Raw genomic sequence first — 21,785 nt, 5'->3', positions numbered from 1 at the left:
GTAATTTGATATGTCAATGACCTGGTCGACGTAAGCAGCGGGTCGTAAATGAGCGACATAATTTAAATGAAGTAATTTATTTGTGCAGGGGGACAACTTAGCTGCATAGTGCGCTGGGTTAATTTAGACATTCGTTAACATGTAACGATTCTTTATTACTATTAATGGCATTTCAAGGAGCTAAGAATAAGAAAAATATTTCGACATTAATTCAGTGGCGTAACTAGATTGAAATTTGGGGGGGTGAGTATTCATATATTTAATGCTGCCGGACGGATTACACTTGCAAGTGCAATAGCTTAAATACAGCTCCGTCGGGTAGAACTGAGTATATGAATATTCACCACCACTCAACGCTGCATAAGTTACATAAAATAAAATAAAGAGGAATTTCGTTTTCTCTTTACAGGCACCATTGCACCCACTACTAATCCCAGGTAATAAATAATTGGTACTCAATGTTGATGTTGATGTTTCACTGCCCAGTCGCGGTTATTCGACAAATGGCGCTATCCACCGAATAGCAAGTTTTTCCATCGATCTATAAATTATTTTTTTGCTTAATATCTAAAATTTTATTAATCGTTTAAACATTTTTGTGCTGCTTGAAAAAGTTAATAATTATCTAGAAGACAGAGGTCACGGAAGATCGTTAACATCAGGGCAAATATTTATATAGCGTAAAACAATCAATTTCATAAGGAACTAATTTTGCCAAACATGAATATATGAATAATTGCCCCCCCCCCGACACTAACGACACAAGAGGAATCTTGTCCGAAGGTCCGAAATAGTTAAAAAGATATCACGCTGAGAGATTGTCAACATATCGGTCAAAAAATTGTCAGAGCAACAAAAAGCATCCTGGGAAAGCGATAAGTATTTTGTTCCAAACTGGACGCAGAAAAATTTCTGATACAAACCGCTATATTCTCTCTTTTTATCCCGCTTCAAAATTTATTGCAGCTATTTAGATTTATGGCGCAAATCAAAAGACAATCCGTGGTTCGTGCATGGAGAGAGAAGGTCAGAAAAATGTTACCAATTTGTAAAAAATTAAGTTTATTTGTTTTTTTTATAGCCAACGCAACAAGACCTTCTAATACATCTAGTCCAGGTAAAATCATCAATCTTTTTCTTGAAAATTGAACAGAGCTAGTAAAATTTTAGCTTTTATAAATTGTCTTCTTTGTATATTATGCCGTGCCGTCGTTTCACTTGTTTGGCGAATTAACAGCTCACAAAAATTATACGGAGATTATAATCTTTGAGAGTGCAAAATATAGATTTTTTTATTCACAGATACGACGCCTTCTTACATCAAGTCGAGGTAAAATTAATATCCAAGATATGAACTGATCGATAAAATTTATCCAAAAAGGCGACACCTATTTAGTCTGAACTGATTTCAAACGCTGGCAGTATATATAGCGATTCCAAGATTACACGTGCGTCTAGAGTTGCCGTAATCTATATTACCATTACTGGCATTTCAAGGAGCTAAGAATAAGTAAAATATTTCGACATAAATTCAGTGGCGTAACTAGAACGAAATTTGGGGGTGAGTGTTCATTATTTAATTCAGCCGGATGGATTACACTTGAAAGTCCAACAGCTTAAAATACAGCCCCGTCGGGTAGAACTGAATATTTGCATATTCACCTCCCCTACGCCCGCTGCATAAATTACATAAAATAAAATATGGAAGAATTTCCTTTTCTCTTTACAGGCACTATTCCACCCACTACTAATCCAGGTAATGAATAATTGGTAGTGAATTTTGATGTTTCACTGCCCAGCCGCGTTTATTCGACGGATATAGCGCTCTCCACCGAAAAGCGGGTTTTTCAAACGATCTAAATTATACTTGTTGGTTAATACCTAATGTTTTATTTCTTTTTTAAACATTTTTTGCGCACAATCAATAATTGTCTAGTAGATGCAGGGGCAGCGGAAGATTGGAAACTGGAGGCCAAATATTTATATATTCATTTCAGCTGACGATAAAAAAAAAATTTCGTAGGAAACTAATATTGCTAACCCGAAAATATGAATAATTTCCCCCCCCCCGCGAAGCTAACGATCTTTCGTGGCCCCTGCTATGTAAAGGAATATCCAACCTTCGTACATGCATGCAATCCGCCGTAGGTGTTGGCTAATAAAGATTTAATCGTCCATAGTTGACAAATTTTTCTCAGCAGTTCTTCGCTTGAATTTGATATCTTTTTATTTCGTTGAAGTTAAGACAAAAATTAACCCTTAGCATGGCTGTTACAAGACTCACAAGGAATCCATAATTTCCAATTGCAGTCATAATTAAATAGTATGCAAACTCAAACAAAATAAGTTGATGCGGAAGAATAATTATACTTATTTTTTACTTCACAGCGAAAAACATGCCACGAAATTTTACGACATCAGCGCCAGGTAACAGTTCCTATTAGTAATTATCATTAACGATGCATATTTGAAAACAGGGCTTTGGCATTGCGTTTTCATTATTTTTTGCATTGAGGAATAAGAAACTAATATTGCCGAACATGAAGATATGAATAATTGCTCCCTACCTCAATTAATGCTCTTTTGCCCCTATATAGGTCTAGGCTAATTCAAGTTTGAACATGTTCCTATTTACTATTCTAATAATAAAATAATCGGCGATAAATTCCACTTTGCTCTATCCTTCAATAAGTTTGTGTGAATAATATTTCCAGAATTATGCGGCGAAAGTCAACTGTATCCTCCTGGAAAACTCACAAGCCCTCTTTATCCCCTTTCATACCCTCACTACATGGATTGCAGTTGGACCATTTCCAGCACCAATGGAAGAAAAATTTTACTACAGTTTACTTCATTCTTGGTAGGCTAGTTTTACCTAATTTATTGCTCCTAAGACTTATAAGTTCAAAGTGGAAAACAAAATTATCTTTTTATTGGACAACTGCATGAGGGGAAATATTATGATATAAATAGCTGAATTTTATATGGAAGTAAATTCTTCTCAACCAAACACTTAGCTCCATTTCACCAGAAGTGACGATTCCAATATAATTATTGGATGAGGGAGCGCAGGGTATCCGGAATGTTCAGGCAGAGGTCAATGTCAGTATATCCTAGATAACTTGCGAAAGCCGACTTGAATAATTGTCTTTATTATTCATTGAATTTCGAAAAAAAACAGAGCCTTTTCATGGCGAATTTCCTTGTGTAGAAAAGATAACAAGCTGGCGCGACAAATACCCTCAACAGACAACAACGAGAACATTCAAAATATCCGTACACTTTGAGCTAATCAGCAGACGATTGCACTATCATTGAATATTAGCAACTTTCATTGACTGAACTTAGAAATGCGTAGAATAGTATAGTTTTAAACCGTTAAACAGTTTAAAATCAATTTAATTCGTATGTGCAAAATTGACAAATAATTTACAAAAATTGCATGACGTTTTAGCTGGAAGGTAGTTTACAGTTGTGGATTTGACTATTTGGAAGTTTATAATGGAGATTCAGCAAATACGACGAAACTGGGCAGATTCTGTGGAAACCAATTACCAAGAAGCCTGGTATCATCTGGACTCAAACTCTTCATCGTGTTTCACTCGGATTATAGCGTGTCAGCACCGGGATTTGTTCTGAACTATTCAACACCATTAGGTAAGAAATAAGTTTCAAATATATCGGCAAGAAAATATTAAAACTTATAAAAGTTTGTTCTATTTCTGCTCGTAAGAAAATTAGGGTTAAGAACAAAACAGACTGACACTCTGAGTCAGAGTAACTGCCTGGTAGTAAAATTGAAGTATTCTAAAAATGTGTATTTAAATATTATATTTTAGATGTAAATGAATGTTACTTTGGAACACACAACTGCGCTATTGGAGCGTCATGTGTCAATACGAATGAATCGTTTTACTGCATTTGTGAAAACGGTTATACCGGAGATGGCGTAACCTGCACAGGTTTGCATCTTCTTTAATACTAATTATTTGCATGGTATTTGGTAATATTTGCAAAAAAAATTGACGAGGATAATTCATAATTCCCTTGCAATATAATTTCCTCTTTTTGGTTAAAAAAACATAGATTTAACCGTTCAAAATATGGGAGTTTATGTATTTTATATTGTAATATCTTAGATATCAATGAATGTGAACTTGGAATTGATAACTGTCATTCTCAAGCATCATGTCGCAATACCAATGGGTCGTTCGACTGTTCTTGCAACTTTGGCTTTAGTGGAGATGGAATAGCATGTAAAATGGCTTCATACCTAATTTGCTACAATCAGATCTAGTCATATTGGGCCTCTTTTAACATATAGATCATGAGGGGCCTTATCCCCATGTTTTCCCCGACCCCACCCCACTGGTAAAAATCCTCTGTTTAAAAAAACATTGATCAAAAACATGTCGTGAACTAAAGCAATTTTATTTGTATTCAGTAACTTTTCATTTCTGTATTCTGTGAACCTTTGATGAGTGCGAATACATATTTTGCATGTTATTTGAATATCAGCACTGGACGAAAAATTGGATTAACTTTAGTTTACTTTAAATGTAAATATGGTGTGAATATGGAGAACTATTTTTGAAATATATTTACTTGATGGTTAAATATCAGTAAACTAGAATGTTTAATTCATAGTAAATGCAAAATAAACATGCGTAAATATTATATTTACTAATATTTTGGGCCAAATTTACGCAGTAAAGTAAAGGTAAAGTTTGTGCATATTTGACATATATTTGCCACCACAAGTAAATATGTAGTACTTTTACGCATATTTTCCCATATTGCAAATTCGACGCAAACACAAAATTTGCCAGGATGGACAAATTTGTGTAAATATGGTATTTGCTTTCGTGTAAACAACATGTAAATGTTAACATTCATATTTGCTGAAGCTTACTTTGCAGACAAATAGAATTAAATAAGCAATAAATTATATTGAGATTCCTGGACGCAATCTCAAATTTAGTGTCTGAAGCCCGCAGACGAATTCGCGTATTCAAAATACCTGCTCTCAGACTAGTAGCCTCATGATTATAAATTCTCTCAAGTCAGTTTCAAAGGAATTTTAAAACACTCACTATCACGTACGTAGCATTTTGAAGCAAAATTGAATTTAACATCCCAATAACACTCACTCACTGACAGAGGTCTCTTCATTCTTATAAGTTCATCCAGAAGCATAACAGTTAATGAAAATGTGTAAAGATACTACATGCATATGCCTACATTCAACAGTTAACATTCCTGTTGGCTACAGCCTATTTATTCTCAAAAATATCTCAATTTCAAAAAAGAAAATAGAAAAATTCACTATCAAGGAGCTAAATTGAATTTAGCCACACAATAACAGTCACTCACTGACAAAGGTCTCTTTAATATCTCACAAAATGGTCACTCCAAATCAACCCAGTAGTTATAAAGATCTTGTTTGTGCATAGTCTATCAAAAAGCTTAATAGTTAGTGAGATTTGTATATATAATGCATATATATGCTACATTGAACAATTACCTTATTGATGGCAATGTTCAGCCTATTTATTCTCATTAGAAAGTTTCTCAGTTTCAGCAATGTGGAAAAACTCACTGTCATGGAGCTTTATTGAATTTAACCACACAATAACAGTCACTCACTGACAAAGGTCTCTTTAAAGATCTCACAAAATGGTCACTCCAAATCAACCCAGCAGTTTAAAGATCTTGTTTGTGCGTAACTCAATGTCTCAATCCAAAAGCTTAATAGTTAGTGAGATTTGTATATGCATATGCCTCCATTGAACAATTACCTTCTTGATGGCAATGTTCAGTCTGTTTATTCTCATTATAAATTTCTTAATTTCAAAAGCAATGTAGATTAACTCACTATCATGGAGCTAAAATTGAATTTAACTACACAATAACAGTCACTCACTGACAAAGGTCTCTTTAAAGATCTCACAAAATGGTCACTCCAAATCAACCCAGCAGTTTAAAGATCTTGTTTGTGCATAAGTCAATCCAAAAGCTTAAAGTTAGTGAGATTTGTATAATGGATATGCCTACATTGAACAATATTACCTTCTTGATGGCAATGTTCAGCCTATTTATTCGCATTAAAAAATTTCTCAGTTTCAAAAGTAATGTAGATTAACTCACTATCACAGAGCTAAATTGAATTTACTGTAACTACCATACACAATAGCATTCACTCACTAAAAAGATCAAAATATACTATATTAACTTAAAATGTTTATCTACTGCCACAGCTCTGCTAATTGTTCTTGCAATTTACATGAACCACACAGTGCTTACCCACTACAATATTCACCCTCTTTTGGTTTTTCCATAGCTCTCCTAAACTTCAGAAATCCATTCTTTTTCTTAAAATATTTGATCATATTCATGTATAACCAATCCTTTGCTACATTCCTATCCATCTCTTTGGCACTAGTTTTATTGCCAATTGCAACATCATTACCCAATTGTGCTGCTTCAATTTCATCTCTCTCTTCATGTTTTTTATCATCTTTATTGACTTCTATAAACACATAATTTTTCTTCTTGTTCAACCTTTCCCTACGGTTCTGCTTGTATTGGCGTCGTTTTTCTTTTAGATGTCTTCCCATGCTTCTAAATATTAGCCAATATTTTAACAATAAATTTTTAACAATAGATGTAGTAAAACACATACACTACAGTAGGCAGATTTTGCAAGCTATAAATGGGTTCATATTAAATACCCAAAATTTGAACACAACAGAAATTTCAAATTCAAAAGCACCATGATAGCCATTAAGACATGGCATGATGGTACTTTATACACACAGCTGTTGCCTGTTGATCTCTTAATGCATTTAGGACTCTTCCCAAAACAGGTGAATTCATTTTTTGGCTATACTCAGTTGCTATTAAAATGATTCACTTCGTAAATGTAATACGTACCTTCGAATGAAAATTCCAACGTACTGTACTTTATATTTGATTAATTTGAAATTTAAATTAAATTAATAAATTTATTTATCAATCAGGTTTCTAATCCGCGGAAAAAAAGCGCGAAGTGCTTAATGAATCCGTGGTCTATTTGATCAGCGGCAAGCAAATGCATTACACTTAGGGCCTGTTTATATGATCCCGTCTAGCCGGGACGGGATGTTTTCATCTCGCTTAGCCGGGAAACTCGCCTAGGCGGGATGGCGTGTTTATATGCAGTTCATTTTGTAGTGCAGGTTCCTTCGACGGCATGTTTTATTGTAGAAAACGAATATGCCAATATATACCCATGCTCTTAATGTATGTTAATTGCGAATCATCCCGGGCAAGCGGGATGGAGTGTTTATATGGCAATTTCTCGTCCCGTCTAAGCGGGATCCCGGCAAGAAGTGCCGGGATCCCGCCTAGGCGGGATGGAAAAGTGGTCATATAAACACTAATTAGTGTTTGTATTACAAGCGGGATCTCGGAAACTGTCCCGTCCCGGCTAGGCGGGATCATATAAACACGACTACCTTGCGTCCCTTTGCATACCTTTTAGGCATACCATAGCCTACCTATAAATTACCTTAGACTACCTCAACCTCGTACCCAGGGCTTGCTGCTAAGGGCGAAGGCCCTGGTAAAAGCTGATCAAAATACTCCCAGATTTTGGGAGTATTTTTGAATCTCCTGAAAAATTATGATGACTATCAGGGGAGGGGTGTTGAAAACAGCAGACTCTAGGTTCTAGGTTGCTCAACCACCCTGATAGCCACATAATTTCTAATGAGATTCAAAAATACTCCCAAAATCTGGGAGAATTTGGATTTTGCTTTTAGCAGCAGGTCCTGGGTACGAGGGTGAGACTACCCTAGGGACTTTAGACTGCCTTAAACTACCGTACTGAGCTGCATATTGATGTTCGATTTCGTTTTTGGCAACACGACGAGCGAGGCCTGAGGAGCAAACTGCGCAGAGGCTGGACCATACTTGGTACTTTTACAAAATAACAGTTGGCAACGCTCGAATGCATTCTGCACGATTGGCATGATAATAGCAAAAAATAACCTAAAAAGGTGTAAGTAACTTTCTGCCATAGCCTGATTTCTGCCATAGCATGATTCATCCATATGTCCTTTTAAAACGGAATTAGGAATCAAGAACATGTAACATTTGCTGAAATATTTCAACTTTTCTATTTTGTCATCCATCCCTACAGGATGTGCTCAAAGAAGTTGCACATTGGAATACATATCGAAATAGAAATTGCTGAAAATGGGCTGAAAATTATGTCAAAAAATATTAAAATTGAATGAAGGTAAAGACGCGTACAGTGTTCTATCTTGAAACCTACTGTAAAATACAATGCTTTAGTACCTTTGGCCACTCGTAAATTCACTATATTGGTATTAATAGGAGATTGCACTTGTTCTCGAAGAATTAATGAAAAATAGCATTTGTTACAAATACTATGCTAAACACGCGTTCAATTTTTCATTTATACTTCTCGAGCTGTGCAATTTCCTGTACCAATTTGTAATATAGCGATGTTACTAGCATGTATTTAAATGTCTCTAAACTAAACTAACTCAAACTCAACTCAACTAACTCAAACTAAACTAAACTAAACTAAACTAACAAGCTAAACTAAACTAAACTAAACTAAGCTAAAGCGATTTCTATATATATATATACAATTTATTTGAATAACCTTATTGGGCATTGCGCGAATTTTGCATGCAATGGTGAGCATTTCAACTGGCCAAATGTATAGTCAAATTCGACGTTTTAATGGAGATGTTCTGGCAAATCCGGTCAACACTGAAACTTGCGCGGAACTGGGCACACAATTAAAACTCTCTCTCCGTCAACAACATCATAAACAGGACAAACCTACAAAAGATCCTTTGCACTGGAATAAAACTTGCACAGCCATCTAACTCCCAGACATTTCTGCACCATACTTCAGTTGGGGATCCCAATTTATGTCTTTGGGGATGTACTGAAAACCATCTTACGGCCGCAAGTATACATTTCACGCGATTATCGTTAACCTCTATACTCTGCTCAAGAATATAGTCAATAACACCTGGTCTAAGATCCGTACCCGCTTTATCAATGACCCCACCAAGACTGCACCATCTAGCCATTATGTAACATGATCTCTCTCCCCGGGAGTTCAGAGACCCAAAATATTCCCCCGCGAAAAAGACACCAGCATAACGATTAAAGTGTGTGGTAACTGATTCTACGTTTAGTCCATCAAATATTTCCATATACACCTTGTGATTAAGGCAAGATCCTCTGCGTCCAAGCTTTCTAAGGAATAGGGACAACGCAGTTCATACACAGTCTTCCTTTCATCGATTCTCCATCGTGAGTCGTTCTTTCGGACAGGACCAATGGCAAGCATACTAGTCTCTATCACTTCTTTTGTTTTCATGTCTTCCAGCTCAGAGGCAAGCGTTCCAGTGTTCTTAATATTTAGTTTTTCAAATATAGGTAAAAACGAATCACCAAATTGAACTGGCAGCTCCAAGTTTCTTACGAACTGTTCGGACGTAAACTTTCTCATTAACTGTACTTCTACTGACCTCTGATTGGTAACAATTTCGCCCAAAAGACCATTGTACCGCTCAAAACTGAATAGCCAAAACGAATATACAGGTCCGTAATCCAAAATGCAGTCGAGAATGTGGGTGTGCATATGCATGTTTGGCGTGACCTTCTCTTTTCCATAAAGATTTTCAAAGCCCTTGCAGAATTTTAAAATGTGCGAGTGTCCCACTTCTGCTCTTCCTTCTGTGATGACAGGAGCACAATACAAGATGCAAGCCATAACAAAATCATGCCATAATTTGAGATGCTCATCTGGTAATACATTCCAAAGACTAAACACTGAAAAGAGAATTGTCCACGTTTTCCACTGATCAGCGGTAAATCCGCCATAACTATTTTCGATTTTCTTAGGCATTCTACCAATAGATGACGGTGCTTTGATAGTATCCAACTTTTTCTGGATGTTCATAAGATCCTTCCTTTCAATAAGTGGTGTTTCGCCTTGCAACCAAATATTCTTCATTAAATGCTTGGAAGTTCCCAGAAACAGGTTGTGCATTGGATCGACAACATGATACCGTACGCAATCAAAATAAGGCAACATCATAAGCTCCGTGAACCTTGTGCCATAACGCTGTTCAGCTGCAGCTTGATCGGTCATACTTGTCTGGTTAAGCACTTCTTGAGCTTGTTGTCGATGCTCAGCATTCTTTCTAGGCGGGGAAGGTTCAAACCCAGAAAAATCCATTTTCCCTACTACCCCAAGAAATGCTTTCTTGCACTTGGAGCATCCATTGCGGGCCCCATGACCAGTAAATCCACACACTTTTCGAACGGCAGGTAGATCGCACGCTATACACAATAAGGCAGCACGAATGCAAATTTCAGAGTTAATATTTATACCGTCCGTCCATAACAAATTTAGTTCTGTCACCATGGGCTTGAGGTACGTATTTATGTTCAACGATGGTTCTTTAGGACCTGGAATCAGACCTACCAACAGGACATTTTCAGGCTTAAATCTCTCGCTCCTGGGTAAGTTCATTATAACCAAATACATGGCCCCAACGCTGTAGACGGAATGTTTGAATGGCTGAAACCAGTCCACGTTAAGCATCAAAGCATAGTTATCAGGGGCAGCTAAGAAAGGTTTACCTTCAACGAATTGCCACTCTCGCCAAACACGTCCATCAAAAACATCAGCTAGAAAACCATTAGGAACTTCTCTACTTCTCCACAGTTCACACTTCTGGAGAAATCCATTTCTGCTTATCATATTCTTCAGTGTTTCCGATATACTTTTATAGCAAAATATTTTGAATGGGTACAAATGGCACTTTCCGTTCTTTAACACAACTTCTCTTAATAGCGGCTCGTTACAACGCTGCCTGCGGTGAACTTGGCGATGATGAGGAAATGAAATAAACTGACATTTTTTGGTCACTTTTTTGCCATACTTTAACTCGTAGCAGTCGTGAAATGAATATAAACTGGAACATTTGTTACAGACAACGTATTTGGTAAAGCTGTCTTTTTCAATGCCAAGATATGTACGTAGCGATGATATAGTAGTTGGAAAAGATATAAAAACAGCAAACGGTGGAAAGATTGTCCCCAAAACAGTAAACCAACGATGAAGAAATGACAATAGCAACTCCAGTGCAGTTTCTGAAATTTTGCAATGGGCAGCCCATATAGACAAAAATACAAGTGCCCAACGCAAAATATTCTTTACTGGATTAGATGCATTACCTTTAAGATCGTTGGAAACATGTGGTATAGAGTTTCTCTCAAGGTCAACATTGATATCCTCTTCAGAAATCTCCCAAATTTCTGGGTTAATTGGAAATACACGCTCTTTATACAACCACTCTGTATCTGACGAGTCATCATCATCTGAACAAACACTGGATTGACAATCGGATTCTACAAAAACATGGATATGATATTATTGCATGTACAGTCTGTCTAGGGTTAGAAAATTTTACTCGATAAGGGGAAGACTACCAGAAAATGGGTTAAGAAAACTACATCGACTGCACCTACTGAGTAATACCAGCTAATGGGTTAAATATACAAATTGTACTGCCTTGTTTAAATAGTACACGGGTAAAAATTAACTTTGGACACATTTTCAAATACATTTTGTGGTCCTCAAACCTTTTTGATCTTTACTACTTGTGTTATACCTAATTTTTGAGATCACCAGGTCTAATACTTCGTCTTTTGAAATATGTCCATGGCCACTGAGGTTTTCCTTTTGACGTTGCATATACAGGATCACATAGTCAAGGGCAGGGGAACCGAGCCTGGATCCAGGCCAACTACGTCCAAAACCCTGATGCATCAAAGTTCTCAAGCAATCCTGATCATCATAGGCCAGTTGTAAGAAAACTGTTTGGCAAATTGGGTGAATATTATAGCCCCCTCCTTAAATATACCCCCCCCACTCAGTGTATATGTCCACCCTAGTAGGCCAAAAACACACATTTATGCCTGCAAAGATCAAGTGTATACAATTATATAAAAGTAATGTTATGGTGTTTGTCTAGCAGTGTTGTGACTCTATTTAGTCTGATGATACAGTCACCATAGTCCTAGGAAAGGAAAATTGGTTGTACATCAACTGCCTATATATAGATATGACAATTGGCCTATCAACTGTATATCTGAGGCAGTTGTTATTTGTTATGCTGTTATTTGAAGAAACTGCCATGCTGTAACCTGATTGCCTTTAATAGTCCACCCTAATCCAAATTAACAAATACCTTCCTTCTGGCCCATACTAAACATAAAAATACCTCATTTCAACTCCAAATATCTGCAGAAATTGGCAAAATTTATAAACAACAATATCATATAATAATAAAAAACTGCCCTATTGCTAAATTAGGCCTGTGGGTACATGAACAGCTTCAAATATTTAATAGGGAGTAGGGGACACTAATCTAAAAGCACATATCCTATTGTTTTCGCTAAAAAATGCTCTTTAAAGAAAAGTTGAGGGGACACAATGTCCCCTTAATGGCTGTACCTTATATATTTATAAGCCATGATATTTGTAGTTAATATTTTCTATTATTTATGTAAAAATGTCACTGCAGGGCTTACCATGAAAGCAATCCGAACCAACGTCGTCTCCTTTGTCTTTAGGGAACTTTCCTTCACATTCGTCTTGGGAACTATCATTAATATCTCTCGAATGGAGTGTTCATCTTCTTCATCCGAAGAAACGACACATGTTTTCCAAATACCTGTTTCTTTGATAAAAAATAGCTTTTCGTGCGTACGATATGTTCTTAGCGTAACAAACTCTTGACAATGTCCACAGTACTTTCTTTTTTCACTCATGGGATCAAATATTGATTCGAAGCTTAAAATATATCGATATCGAATAAAGCTAATACCCGTCCGCCCGCAAGCATAATGATAATCAAAATTTGAGATTTAATGTTCATATGACTTTCACGTGTCATTCACGTCGCAACTCCCTGACCGACCAAAGTTCATGATTTGGGAGCAAGGATATCGGATTTGAAATTTTGGCGCTAACTTGCCATGAATTATTCAACGACACACGTACATTGTGTAAAGTACATTGAATTTTACGCGATTTATTTACATCGAAAACGTATTTTGTGCTATGGGGCGACTACCACCAAACCGGCGGAATCGCGTACATTTGTATGGAAAGAAACTTGCAGAGAAAAGTAATAAGAACACAGCGTCTAGTTCATCGAGATCAGCGAGGACATCATGTTCGCCTAGCCCTACAACGACAGACTCGAATATTTCGGAGGAAAATGTCAGTCAGGACACAAGGCGCTTTTCTGACATGATCCCAAACGCACCAACAACTCCTCAGATACCTATGCCTCCCGAAGACAACTCCATAAGTCCTGATCTTGGACTTGAAACGACAACGATTCCAACGACGGTATCCAGCGTTCGCAACACCGTGCGCATAGAAAGTACTCCAAGTTTGAGTAGTTCTGGCAATAGTTTTACAAGGCGAAATCTATTGCCAGAAATTGATGAAGAACTGCTAGGAACGACAACGGGCTCTTCAAGGCCAAGGGAAGATGAGATTTTAAGACAAATGAGGATATTTATGGAGCAGCAAAGCACCTTCAACCAGAGACTGTTGAAGTCAATTGAGGAAAAAGGCTCGGAAGGGGGATTAAAACCTGAAAAAAGAAGAACAAGATTGCCCTTAGAATTAACGGTATATTACCTATCAATTTTACTATTTTATGGTACTCTTTCATCTATTATTTAGGGAGAGAATAAAGGTGGAATATAGCTTTCCCTTTGATCTCCTGGCCCATCCACCCTTTTCAGAGGCTGGTTAGTGCACTTTGCCAAGCTGATTTTATTAGATCTAGTCAAGCAGCCTTGCAAATGCAAACCACAGGCTCACAGCTATAGATAGTATATGTATACTTTTCACAAACCTGAATTTGGCTCCTTTATAAGCAGCTTTCACAGTTATGACCCACATGTCAGAATCATTCAAGAGTGCTAAATTTGCATTGGAGTCCTGGGAAAATTAATGTATACAATTTATATCAGCAAGCAGTGGTTTGTTTTTGCAAGTTAGACCACCTCATGTAAACACAGAATGAAATCAGCTTTGTTACAAGTGCAGGTTCAGTTCCAGATATATATAGCATCTCTTAACAGTGGTGGATTTATAGGAGGGTGCAGGGTTGTAATCAAAGTACATCTGTAATGAGATTTGCCTAAAGTCCTACCTTACAACTACAACCCCCCCCCAAATATTGTATGTATCAAAACTGTAGTAGCATAATTACTTGCTAATTACTATCAATTAGGCTTGTGTTCGTGATGTTGTAAGAAACATTGCTGATGATGATGGAAATTCACTATCCTGGGATTTATCTAAAAGGTAAGTTGCCATTATGTAACTTTTTGATCTTTTGTCTGCATTGATCAGATGGTATATTAAAGAGCCCATATTTCTTAATATATCAGAGCAGTTTATTACACTTTTTGCACTGTTGTTATAGTACATGCTCTGAAACAAACTAATGAACCAACTACTAGCTAGAATGGCCTTTTGGCTTATTCCCTATTCTGTGTCAGTGGTAGGTAACTGCCAGTTACCAGCAAATTTGCCAGTGCATGTCTCTTGATAATCATTAGCTGGCAAATTGCAAAACTTTAGACTGCTGGTAGGCTATCACCAGTATACATGACATATGTATCATGGGTTAGTATTTCATTTATTACTCTATTAAGTGCCTGTAACAAATATTTTCATAGTTGCATCGCAAAGTTAATTTAAACTCACATGAAACTCCTTTAGATATCGCAAATTATTTGGCATGCAGATTTGACTTAAATGAGATAACACTGCATAATATGCCTGCATTCTAAAAGCTCACTCAGACATTGATTCAGGAAGGACTGCATCACTGATCAGCAGCACTGTGATGTGTCAGTCACACTCACTAACTGTGAGTGAGCTTTTAGAGCACAGGCGATAATGTCATTATTGACAACTAGCTTGCAGTAAACTGCTTGATAAAGTTGTCACTGTCTCAAATTTATGATCTGGTTGATAAGTTATAACAGCTCTTTCGGTCATTAGTACATGTTTGGCAAGGAATGGCATTCTTTCTAAAAACTCAATATGCATTGTGATATCACCTAAGTCATATTTCTGTGTCAAACAATATGCAATATTTGGAAATATCTTGATTGGCAAGAAAACTTACATTGTGGTTTTAAATGAACTTTGCATGCAACCCAAGTAATTGTCACAGGTACTAGCGTTATATTCTGTATTATGGACAGTATTTTGATAGTTTTTTCTATTTATCTGCCTATAAAGTTTTGGAGCAGTAGAAAATCAAAATGTTAACCGTCTAATCATGGCCTCAATTAAAAGTGTCAATGATGCACCAAGTCAAGTTATTAGAGGTACCAGTACTGTACAAATAGTTTTCAGTTACATTAAGAGTAACATTGTGCCGCCATGCCAAAAGACTTAATTTATGCATTGTGATAATTTTTTTGGGTGAGTGACAAAAGTAGTGCTCAGATTTGGCTACTTTATATGCAAGATCAGCACAGAAGAAAGTTCATTATGCATATTTACTACTTTTAAAAACCTAAAAACTCAATCTATACAGTATACATCTTTAAAACTGAAACAGAGTACATGTATGTACATTTGCTGTGCTAGTACCATTTTAACATGCTCCAGCATGCTTTTAAAGCCATTGCACATGTACAGTACTTGTGTTTACATGCATTTATTCACATTTATTACGTAGCGGCAATGCATTGTTATTTCAAAACAAGAAAACGTGCCGAGAAGACCAAGGAGCAAAACCTGAGTGATCAGTATCTCAAAAAGCAAAGAAATAGAAGTAGAATCAATACAGTAAGTGTGAAATATCAATTTCAGTCTACAAGTTCTCCCTTATACCGAGGGCTTCACCCTGCGAACACAAGATTCGTACAGTTCTTCGAATTACATATGTAAATTAAGGAAGAAATATAAAGAGTCTCAGCCTGCTGCTCAGCTTCTGCTGTGTTCTTTATTCTGTGTTAGGAGTTTTCTGTGTTCAGCATTGAAAGAAAAACATTCTGTAGCAACATACATACATATACAATCCTCTCATATACTTGTATAGTAGTTTCCATTGATATGTCTCATTGTATCTGGTAGATTTTGCAGTTTGCATGGTACAGTTTTTATAATATTATAGTTGTATTAAATAAGATCTATCTTTACCTGCTTGTACTCTTTGAGGCTGAGACACATCCAATTTGGAGAATCTTTACAGAGAACCTCCTCCTGTGTGCATTTGTAAAGAAGCAAACTTTTGGCTCCTAACGAAATTTCATTATTATATGTTGTTCCTTGTTTAATAGTTTTAGTTACAACCTTTCCGTAAAGCCGTTCGCTAGTATATAAAGTTACGAACACTTACAAGGTAGTCTTGTCATATATTCATCTAAATTCCCCTTAAACTTGTCTTCGTTTAAAAAATTTAGATCTACGCAGTGGTAAGTTTCACTTGTATTTCGTAGGTCGAATTTGTACAACATTCGTCTGAATGTTCGCGAACTTCGTTGCTAAGTTCCCAAATACGAGCGGAAGTTTTCAGTGAAAAGCATGTTGAAAAATGACAAATCTCCATCCAATTTCCTATATTATCCTCGCTTCCTACGAAATTATTAAAATTAATGTGATTATTTATAGAAACGAAAGCTACGCAAGAGTACTTTGCAGATGTCAACATCGATATCGGAAAAAGAAAAATATGAAAAAATAATGACCAACGACTACATGTCATCAGAATACTCGGTATCCGAAGATGAGGCATCTGAACGAGAGGATGCGTCCTCTGGTGATAGCTCTTCGGATACCGAACATCAATCAAAGGCAAGGAAATTCTCCATACAGCGATTACCATGGAGAAGTGATGAGGCCAACAAACTAATGGTGACGTTGGACAAAAAAATTGGCAAGAAGAGAGGCAGAAAAGGGGTGTGCATGACCTATGAGAGGGTGAAGGGAAACAATTCAACCCGTCTTGCGCCTTTGGATGCCCCAGAGTGGGCAATCAAACAATGAAATTTTTTTTGAAACATTATTTCTCGTATTTTTCTTCTTTTTTGTACATAATCATAGGTGAATTATTGACCACACGTTTTTAATCTTTAATCGATTTGGTTTTGTGTTAGTTGAATTGTAAGCTTAATTGTAGTTTGTAAACATTACTCTTAAATGTGCAACAAACACTTTCTTTCATTATAGAAATAAATATTGATACATTACAGTATTAGCTATAGTAGTTGTGATCATGATTATTGAAACTAGGAAATTGCATGTCAAATTTCTGACCGCATTTTTTCCATATAAGCAAATGCAGTATGTACATGATCTTTGCTTTATTTTAACCATGTGTAGAAATGTTGTATTTACGAAATATTTCACCACACGTATTTGCAAGGAAAGCAAAACGTGAGCAAATTATTTGTTCACCTCGGTGGCAATTTAAGACAAATATACAATAGCAAACGTCGTGTTTGATAATATTCAAAATATGATGCCAATGGCAAGTAAATATAGCATTTATGTATATTTTCAAGCAAAACAAATAAAACGCAAAATTCGTATAAAACTCGGGAGTAAATCCAACTAAATGGGATATTTAACGACGTTTACGTTATATTTACTTCATGTGCAATATTGTATTTCTTTATATTTACGCTATTTATGTAAGTATAGTATTTACTATCCAATTTGCTACTGAGAAAATATGTTGCAAATGTACATCTTTATTTCATCTTTTCGGTCTTCGCAAAAACAAACTTCCCCCTTATTTACTTAGTGTGAAATATGGTGAAAATACCAAATTTGATTTTTAACAAAATATGAGCAAACGTTGTTGATTACGATTTTTACAAAGGTTTACGCTATTTTTACTTTATGTGCTAATGTTGTATTTGACAATATTTAATATGGCTGTAAATGTCATTTTTACTGCGTTATTTGCTTTGGAGAAAATAAGTAGTGAATATGAATGTTTCATAAAACTTTACACTAGGTGTAAACAATACGATAAAAACGGTCTTCCGCGTGTTTACGTGGTGTGTAAATATGCGGAAAAAACAGAATTTGATTGTGCACAAATATGTCCAAACATTGCTGAATATGATATTTACGTCGTGTTTGCTTTAGATATACTATAGTCGTAAATCCAGTTTTTCGTCCAGTGCAGGCGACTGATTTCCAGTCACATTTATGGCGCAAATTAAAAGACAATCCGTGGTTCGTGGAAGGAGAGAGAAGGTCAGAAAACTCTTACCAATTTTAGAAAATTTCAGTTATTTTATTTTCTTTATAGGCAACGCGACAAGACCTTCTAATACATCTAATCCAGGTAAAATCATCAATCTTTTTCTTAAAAATTGAACTAAGCGAACTTTTAGCTTTTGTAGATGGTGTTCTTTGTATAATATGCTGTTAAGTCGTTTTCATTGTTTGGCAAATTAACATATGACAAAAATTAAAGGGTAATTACAATCTTTAAGGATGTGCAAAAATAAAATATTTCATAATAACAGATACGACGCCCTCTTATACATCAAGTCGAGCAAAATTAATATCTAAGATATGAACTGATCGATAAAATTTGATCTAAAAAAGGCAACACTTATTTTGTTTGAACTGATTTCAAACGCTTGCAGTATAATTGTACCGATTGCAGTATATACTGGCAGCGATAAGCAAGGGATAATAAACTTAATAATCTTCAACACGACCAAGATGCTATAAGGCACTTGTGTATTTGAGTTACGTAATTTGACATTTCATGCAATGACCTGGTCGACGTCAGCAGCGGGTCGTATGAGGGACATAATTGAAATGAAATAATCCATAGGTTAATTGAGTTATTCGTTAACATGTAATCTATATCATTATTACTGGCCTTTCAAGGAGCTAAGCATAAGAAAAATATTTCGACATAAATTCAGTGGCGTAACTAGAACGAAATTTGTGGGGTGAGCTACTGCCGGGTATAGAACTGAATATATAAATATTCACCTCCCCTACGCCGCCGCATAAATTACATAAAAAATACATGGATGAATTTCCTTTTCTCTCAACAGGCACCATTCCACCCACTACTAATCCAGGTAATAAATATATGGTACTCAATGTTGATAATTCACTGCCCAGATGCGGTTATCCGACGAATAGCAGGTTTTTTAATGGATCAAATCGATTCAAATTAACCCTTAGCATGATTGTCAGAAACAAACCATGCATTCAATAAAGCTTTAGGTCCGTTTTGCATTGCAACGAATCGCGCGTAAAATGAATCGATGAGATATAAAGATTAAAGATTCACCACGTTTTGCTACGATACTTAAACAAGGAAATACGCCACATCTCGCTACGATACGACTGCAGATGTGTAAAACAGTTTTTAGAAGAATTTTCGTTGTCGAAAAGATTGTACAAACTAACATTATTAATTAGGTATAGTTTATACAAAAATTAAGTTTGACAGCTCTTCGCTTCTTTAACATAATCTTGTCGGCCCTTGTTTGCCGTTTTTTATATCGTTTCAAAATTTATTTGCAGGCAGTTACATTTATGGCACACATTTACATTTACATACATTTATTTTCTTTATAGGCAACGCGACAAGATCTTCTAATACATCTAATCCAGGTAAAATCATCAATCTTTTTCTTGAAAATTAAGCTGAGCGAACTGTGAATTTTTAGCGTTTAAAAATGGTCTTCTTTGTATACTAAGCTGTTAAGTTGTTTCACTTGTTTGGCTAATTAACAGCTGACAGAGTTTAAACAGTGATTATAATCTTTAAGAATGTAAAAAAAAATTTCTTTATTAACAGATACAACGCCTTCTTATATATCAAGTCCAGGTAAAATTAATATCTAAGATATGAACTGATCGATAAAATTTAATCTAAAAAAGGCAACACTTTTTTTTTTTTTAACTGATTTCAAACGCTTGCAATATAATTATACCGGTTGCAGTATATACTGGCAGCGATGAGCAAAGGGATAATAAACTTAATGGTCTTCAACCCGACCAAGATGCTATAAGGCACTTGTGTATTTGAGTTACGTAATTTGACATTTCATGCAATGACCTGGTCGACGTCAGCAGCGGGTCGTATGAGGGACATAATTGAAATGAAATAATCCATAGGTTAATTGAGTTATTCGTTAACATGTAATCTATATCATTATTACTGGCCTTTCAAAAAGCTAAGCATAAGAAAATATTTCGACATATATTCAGTGGCGTAACTTGAACGAAATTTGTGGGGTGAGCTACGTCGGGTATAGAACTGAATATATAAATATTCACCTCCCCTACGCCGCCGCATAAATTACAAAAAAAAATACATGGATGAATTTCCTTCTCTCTTAACAGGCACCATTCCACCCACTACTAATCCAGGTAATAACTATAATTGGTACTCAATGTTGATATTTCACTGCCCAGATGCAGTTATCCGACGAATAGCAGGTTTTTCAATCGATCAAATCGATTCAAATTAACCCTTAGCATGATGGTCAGAAACAAACCATGCATTCAATAAGGCTTTAGGTCCGTTTCGCATTGCAACGAATCGCACGTAGAATGAATCGATGAGATATAAAGATTAAAGATTCACCACGTTTTGCTACGATTCTTAAACAAGGAAATACGCCACATCTCGCTACGATACGATTGCAGAAGTGTAAAACAGTTTTTAGAAGAATTTTCGTTGTCGAAAAGATTGTACAAACTAACATTATTAATTAGGTATATAGTTGATACAAAAATTAAGTTTGACAGCTCTTCGCTCCTTTAACATAATCTTTTCGGCCCTTGTTTGCCGTTTTTTATCCCGTTTCAAAATTTATTTGCAGCCAGTTACATTTATGGCACACATTTACATTTACATACATTTATTTTCTTTATAGGCAACGCGACAAGATCTTCTAATACATCTAATCCAGGTAAAATCATCAATCTTTTTCTTGAAAATTAAGGTGAGCGAACTGCGAATTTTTGGCGTTTAAAAATGGTCTTCTTTGTATACCAAGCTGTTAAGTTGTTTCACTTGTTTGGCTAATTAACAGCTGACAGAAATTAAACCGTGATTATAATCTTTGAGAATGTAAAAAAATATATTTTTTATTAACAGATACGACGCCTTCTTATACATCAAGTCCAGGTAAAATTAATATCTAAGATATGAACTGATCGATAAAATTTGATCTAAAAAAGGCAACACTTATTTTGTTTGAACTGATTTCAAACGCTTGCAATATAATTATACCGGTTGCAGTATATACTGGCAGCGATGAGCAAAGGGATAATAAACTTAATGGTCTTCAACCCGACCAAGATGCTATAAGGCACTTGTGTATTTGAGTTACGTAATTTGACATTTTATGCAATGACCTGGTCGACGTCAGCAGCGGGTCGTATGAGGGACATAATTGAAATGAAATAATCCATAGATTAATTGAGTTATTCGTTAACATGTAATCTATATCATTATTACTGGCCTTTCAAAAAGCTAAGCATAAGAAAAATATTTCGACATATATTCAGTGGCGTAACTTGAACGAAATTTGTGGGGTGAGCTACCGTCGGGTATAGAACTGAATATATAAATATTCACCTCCCCTACGCCGCCGCATAAATTACAAAAAAAAAATACATGGATGAATTTCCTTCTCTCTTA

At 35.8% G+C, this 21,785-nt stretch overlaps 3 protein-coding genes across 3 annotated transcripts; 2 read left to right on the top strand and 1 right to left on the bottom strand.

The window, feature by feature from the left end:
- Positions 1-978: 978 nt before the first annotated feature.
- Positions 979-21,265, top strand: LOC114538124 (protein kinase C-binding protein NELL2-like; the record flags this gene model as incomplete). The annotated part of the gene is made up of 13 exons (XM_028559238.1): positions 979-1,026; positions 1,082-1,117; positions 2,715-2,860; positions 3,455-3,657; positions 3,840-3,962; positions 4,140-4,256; positions 18,411-18,446; positions 19,177-19,203; positions 19,709-19,744; positions 19,932-19,961; positions 20,480-20,506; positions 21,016-21,051; positions 21,240-21,265. Coding segments are annotated over exons 1-13 (891 nt in total), but the record flags the coding sequence as incomplete, so codon positions are not given.
- Positions 5,901-7,482, bottom strand: LOC114538118. Its single transcript, XM_028559234.1, has 3 exons — positions 6,934-7,482; positions 6,304-6,621; positions 5,901-6,203 (listed from the first exon to the last, which is right to left on the bottom strand). Exons 2-3 carry the CDS (start codon positions 6,615-6,617, stop codon positions 6,197-6,199), a joined length of 321 nt encoding a protein of 106 aa, XP_028415035.1. The 5' UTR covers positions 6,618-6,621; positions 6,934-7,482; the 3' UTR covers positions 5,901-6,196.
- Positions 12,746-18,243, top strand: LOC114538116. The gene is made up of 5 exons (XM_028559233.1): positions 12,746-13,747; positions 14,358-14,431; positions 15,380-15,468; positions 15,825-15,934; positions 16,760-18,243. The coding sequence occupies exons 1-5, from the start codon at positions 13,166-13,168 to the stop codon at positions 17,132-17,134; spliced, it is 1,230 nt and encodes a 409-aa protein (XP_028415034.1). The 5' UTR covers positions 12,746-13,165; the 3' UTR covers positions 17,135-18,243.
- Positions 21,266-21,785: the final 520 nt, after the last annotated feature.

The sequence above is a fragment of the Dendronephthya gigantea genome, unplaced genomic scaffold (genome assembly GCF_004324835.1).
Source record: "Dendronephthya gigantea isolate DGI-Jeju-01 unplaced genomic scaffold, DenGig_1.0 000175F, whole genome shotgun sequence".
Classification (NCBI taxonomy): domain Eukaryota; kingdom Metazoa; phylum Cnidaria; class Anthozoa; order Malacalcyonacea; family Nephtheidae; genus Dendronephthya; species Dendronephthya gigantea.
This window is presented reverse-complemented; position numbering and strand designations above follow the sequence as displayed.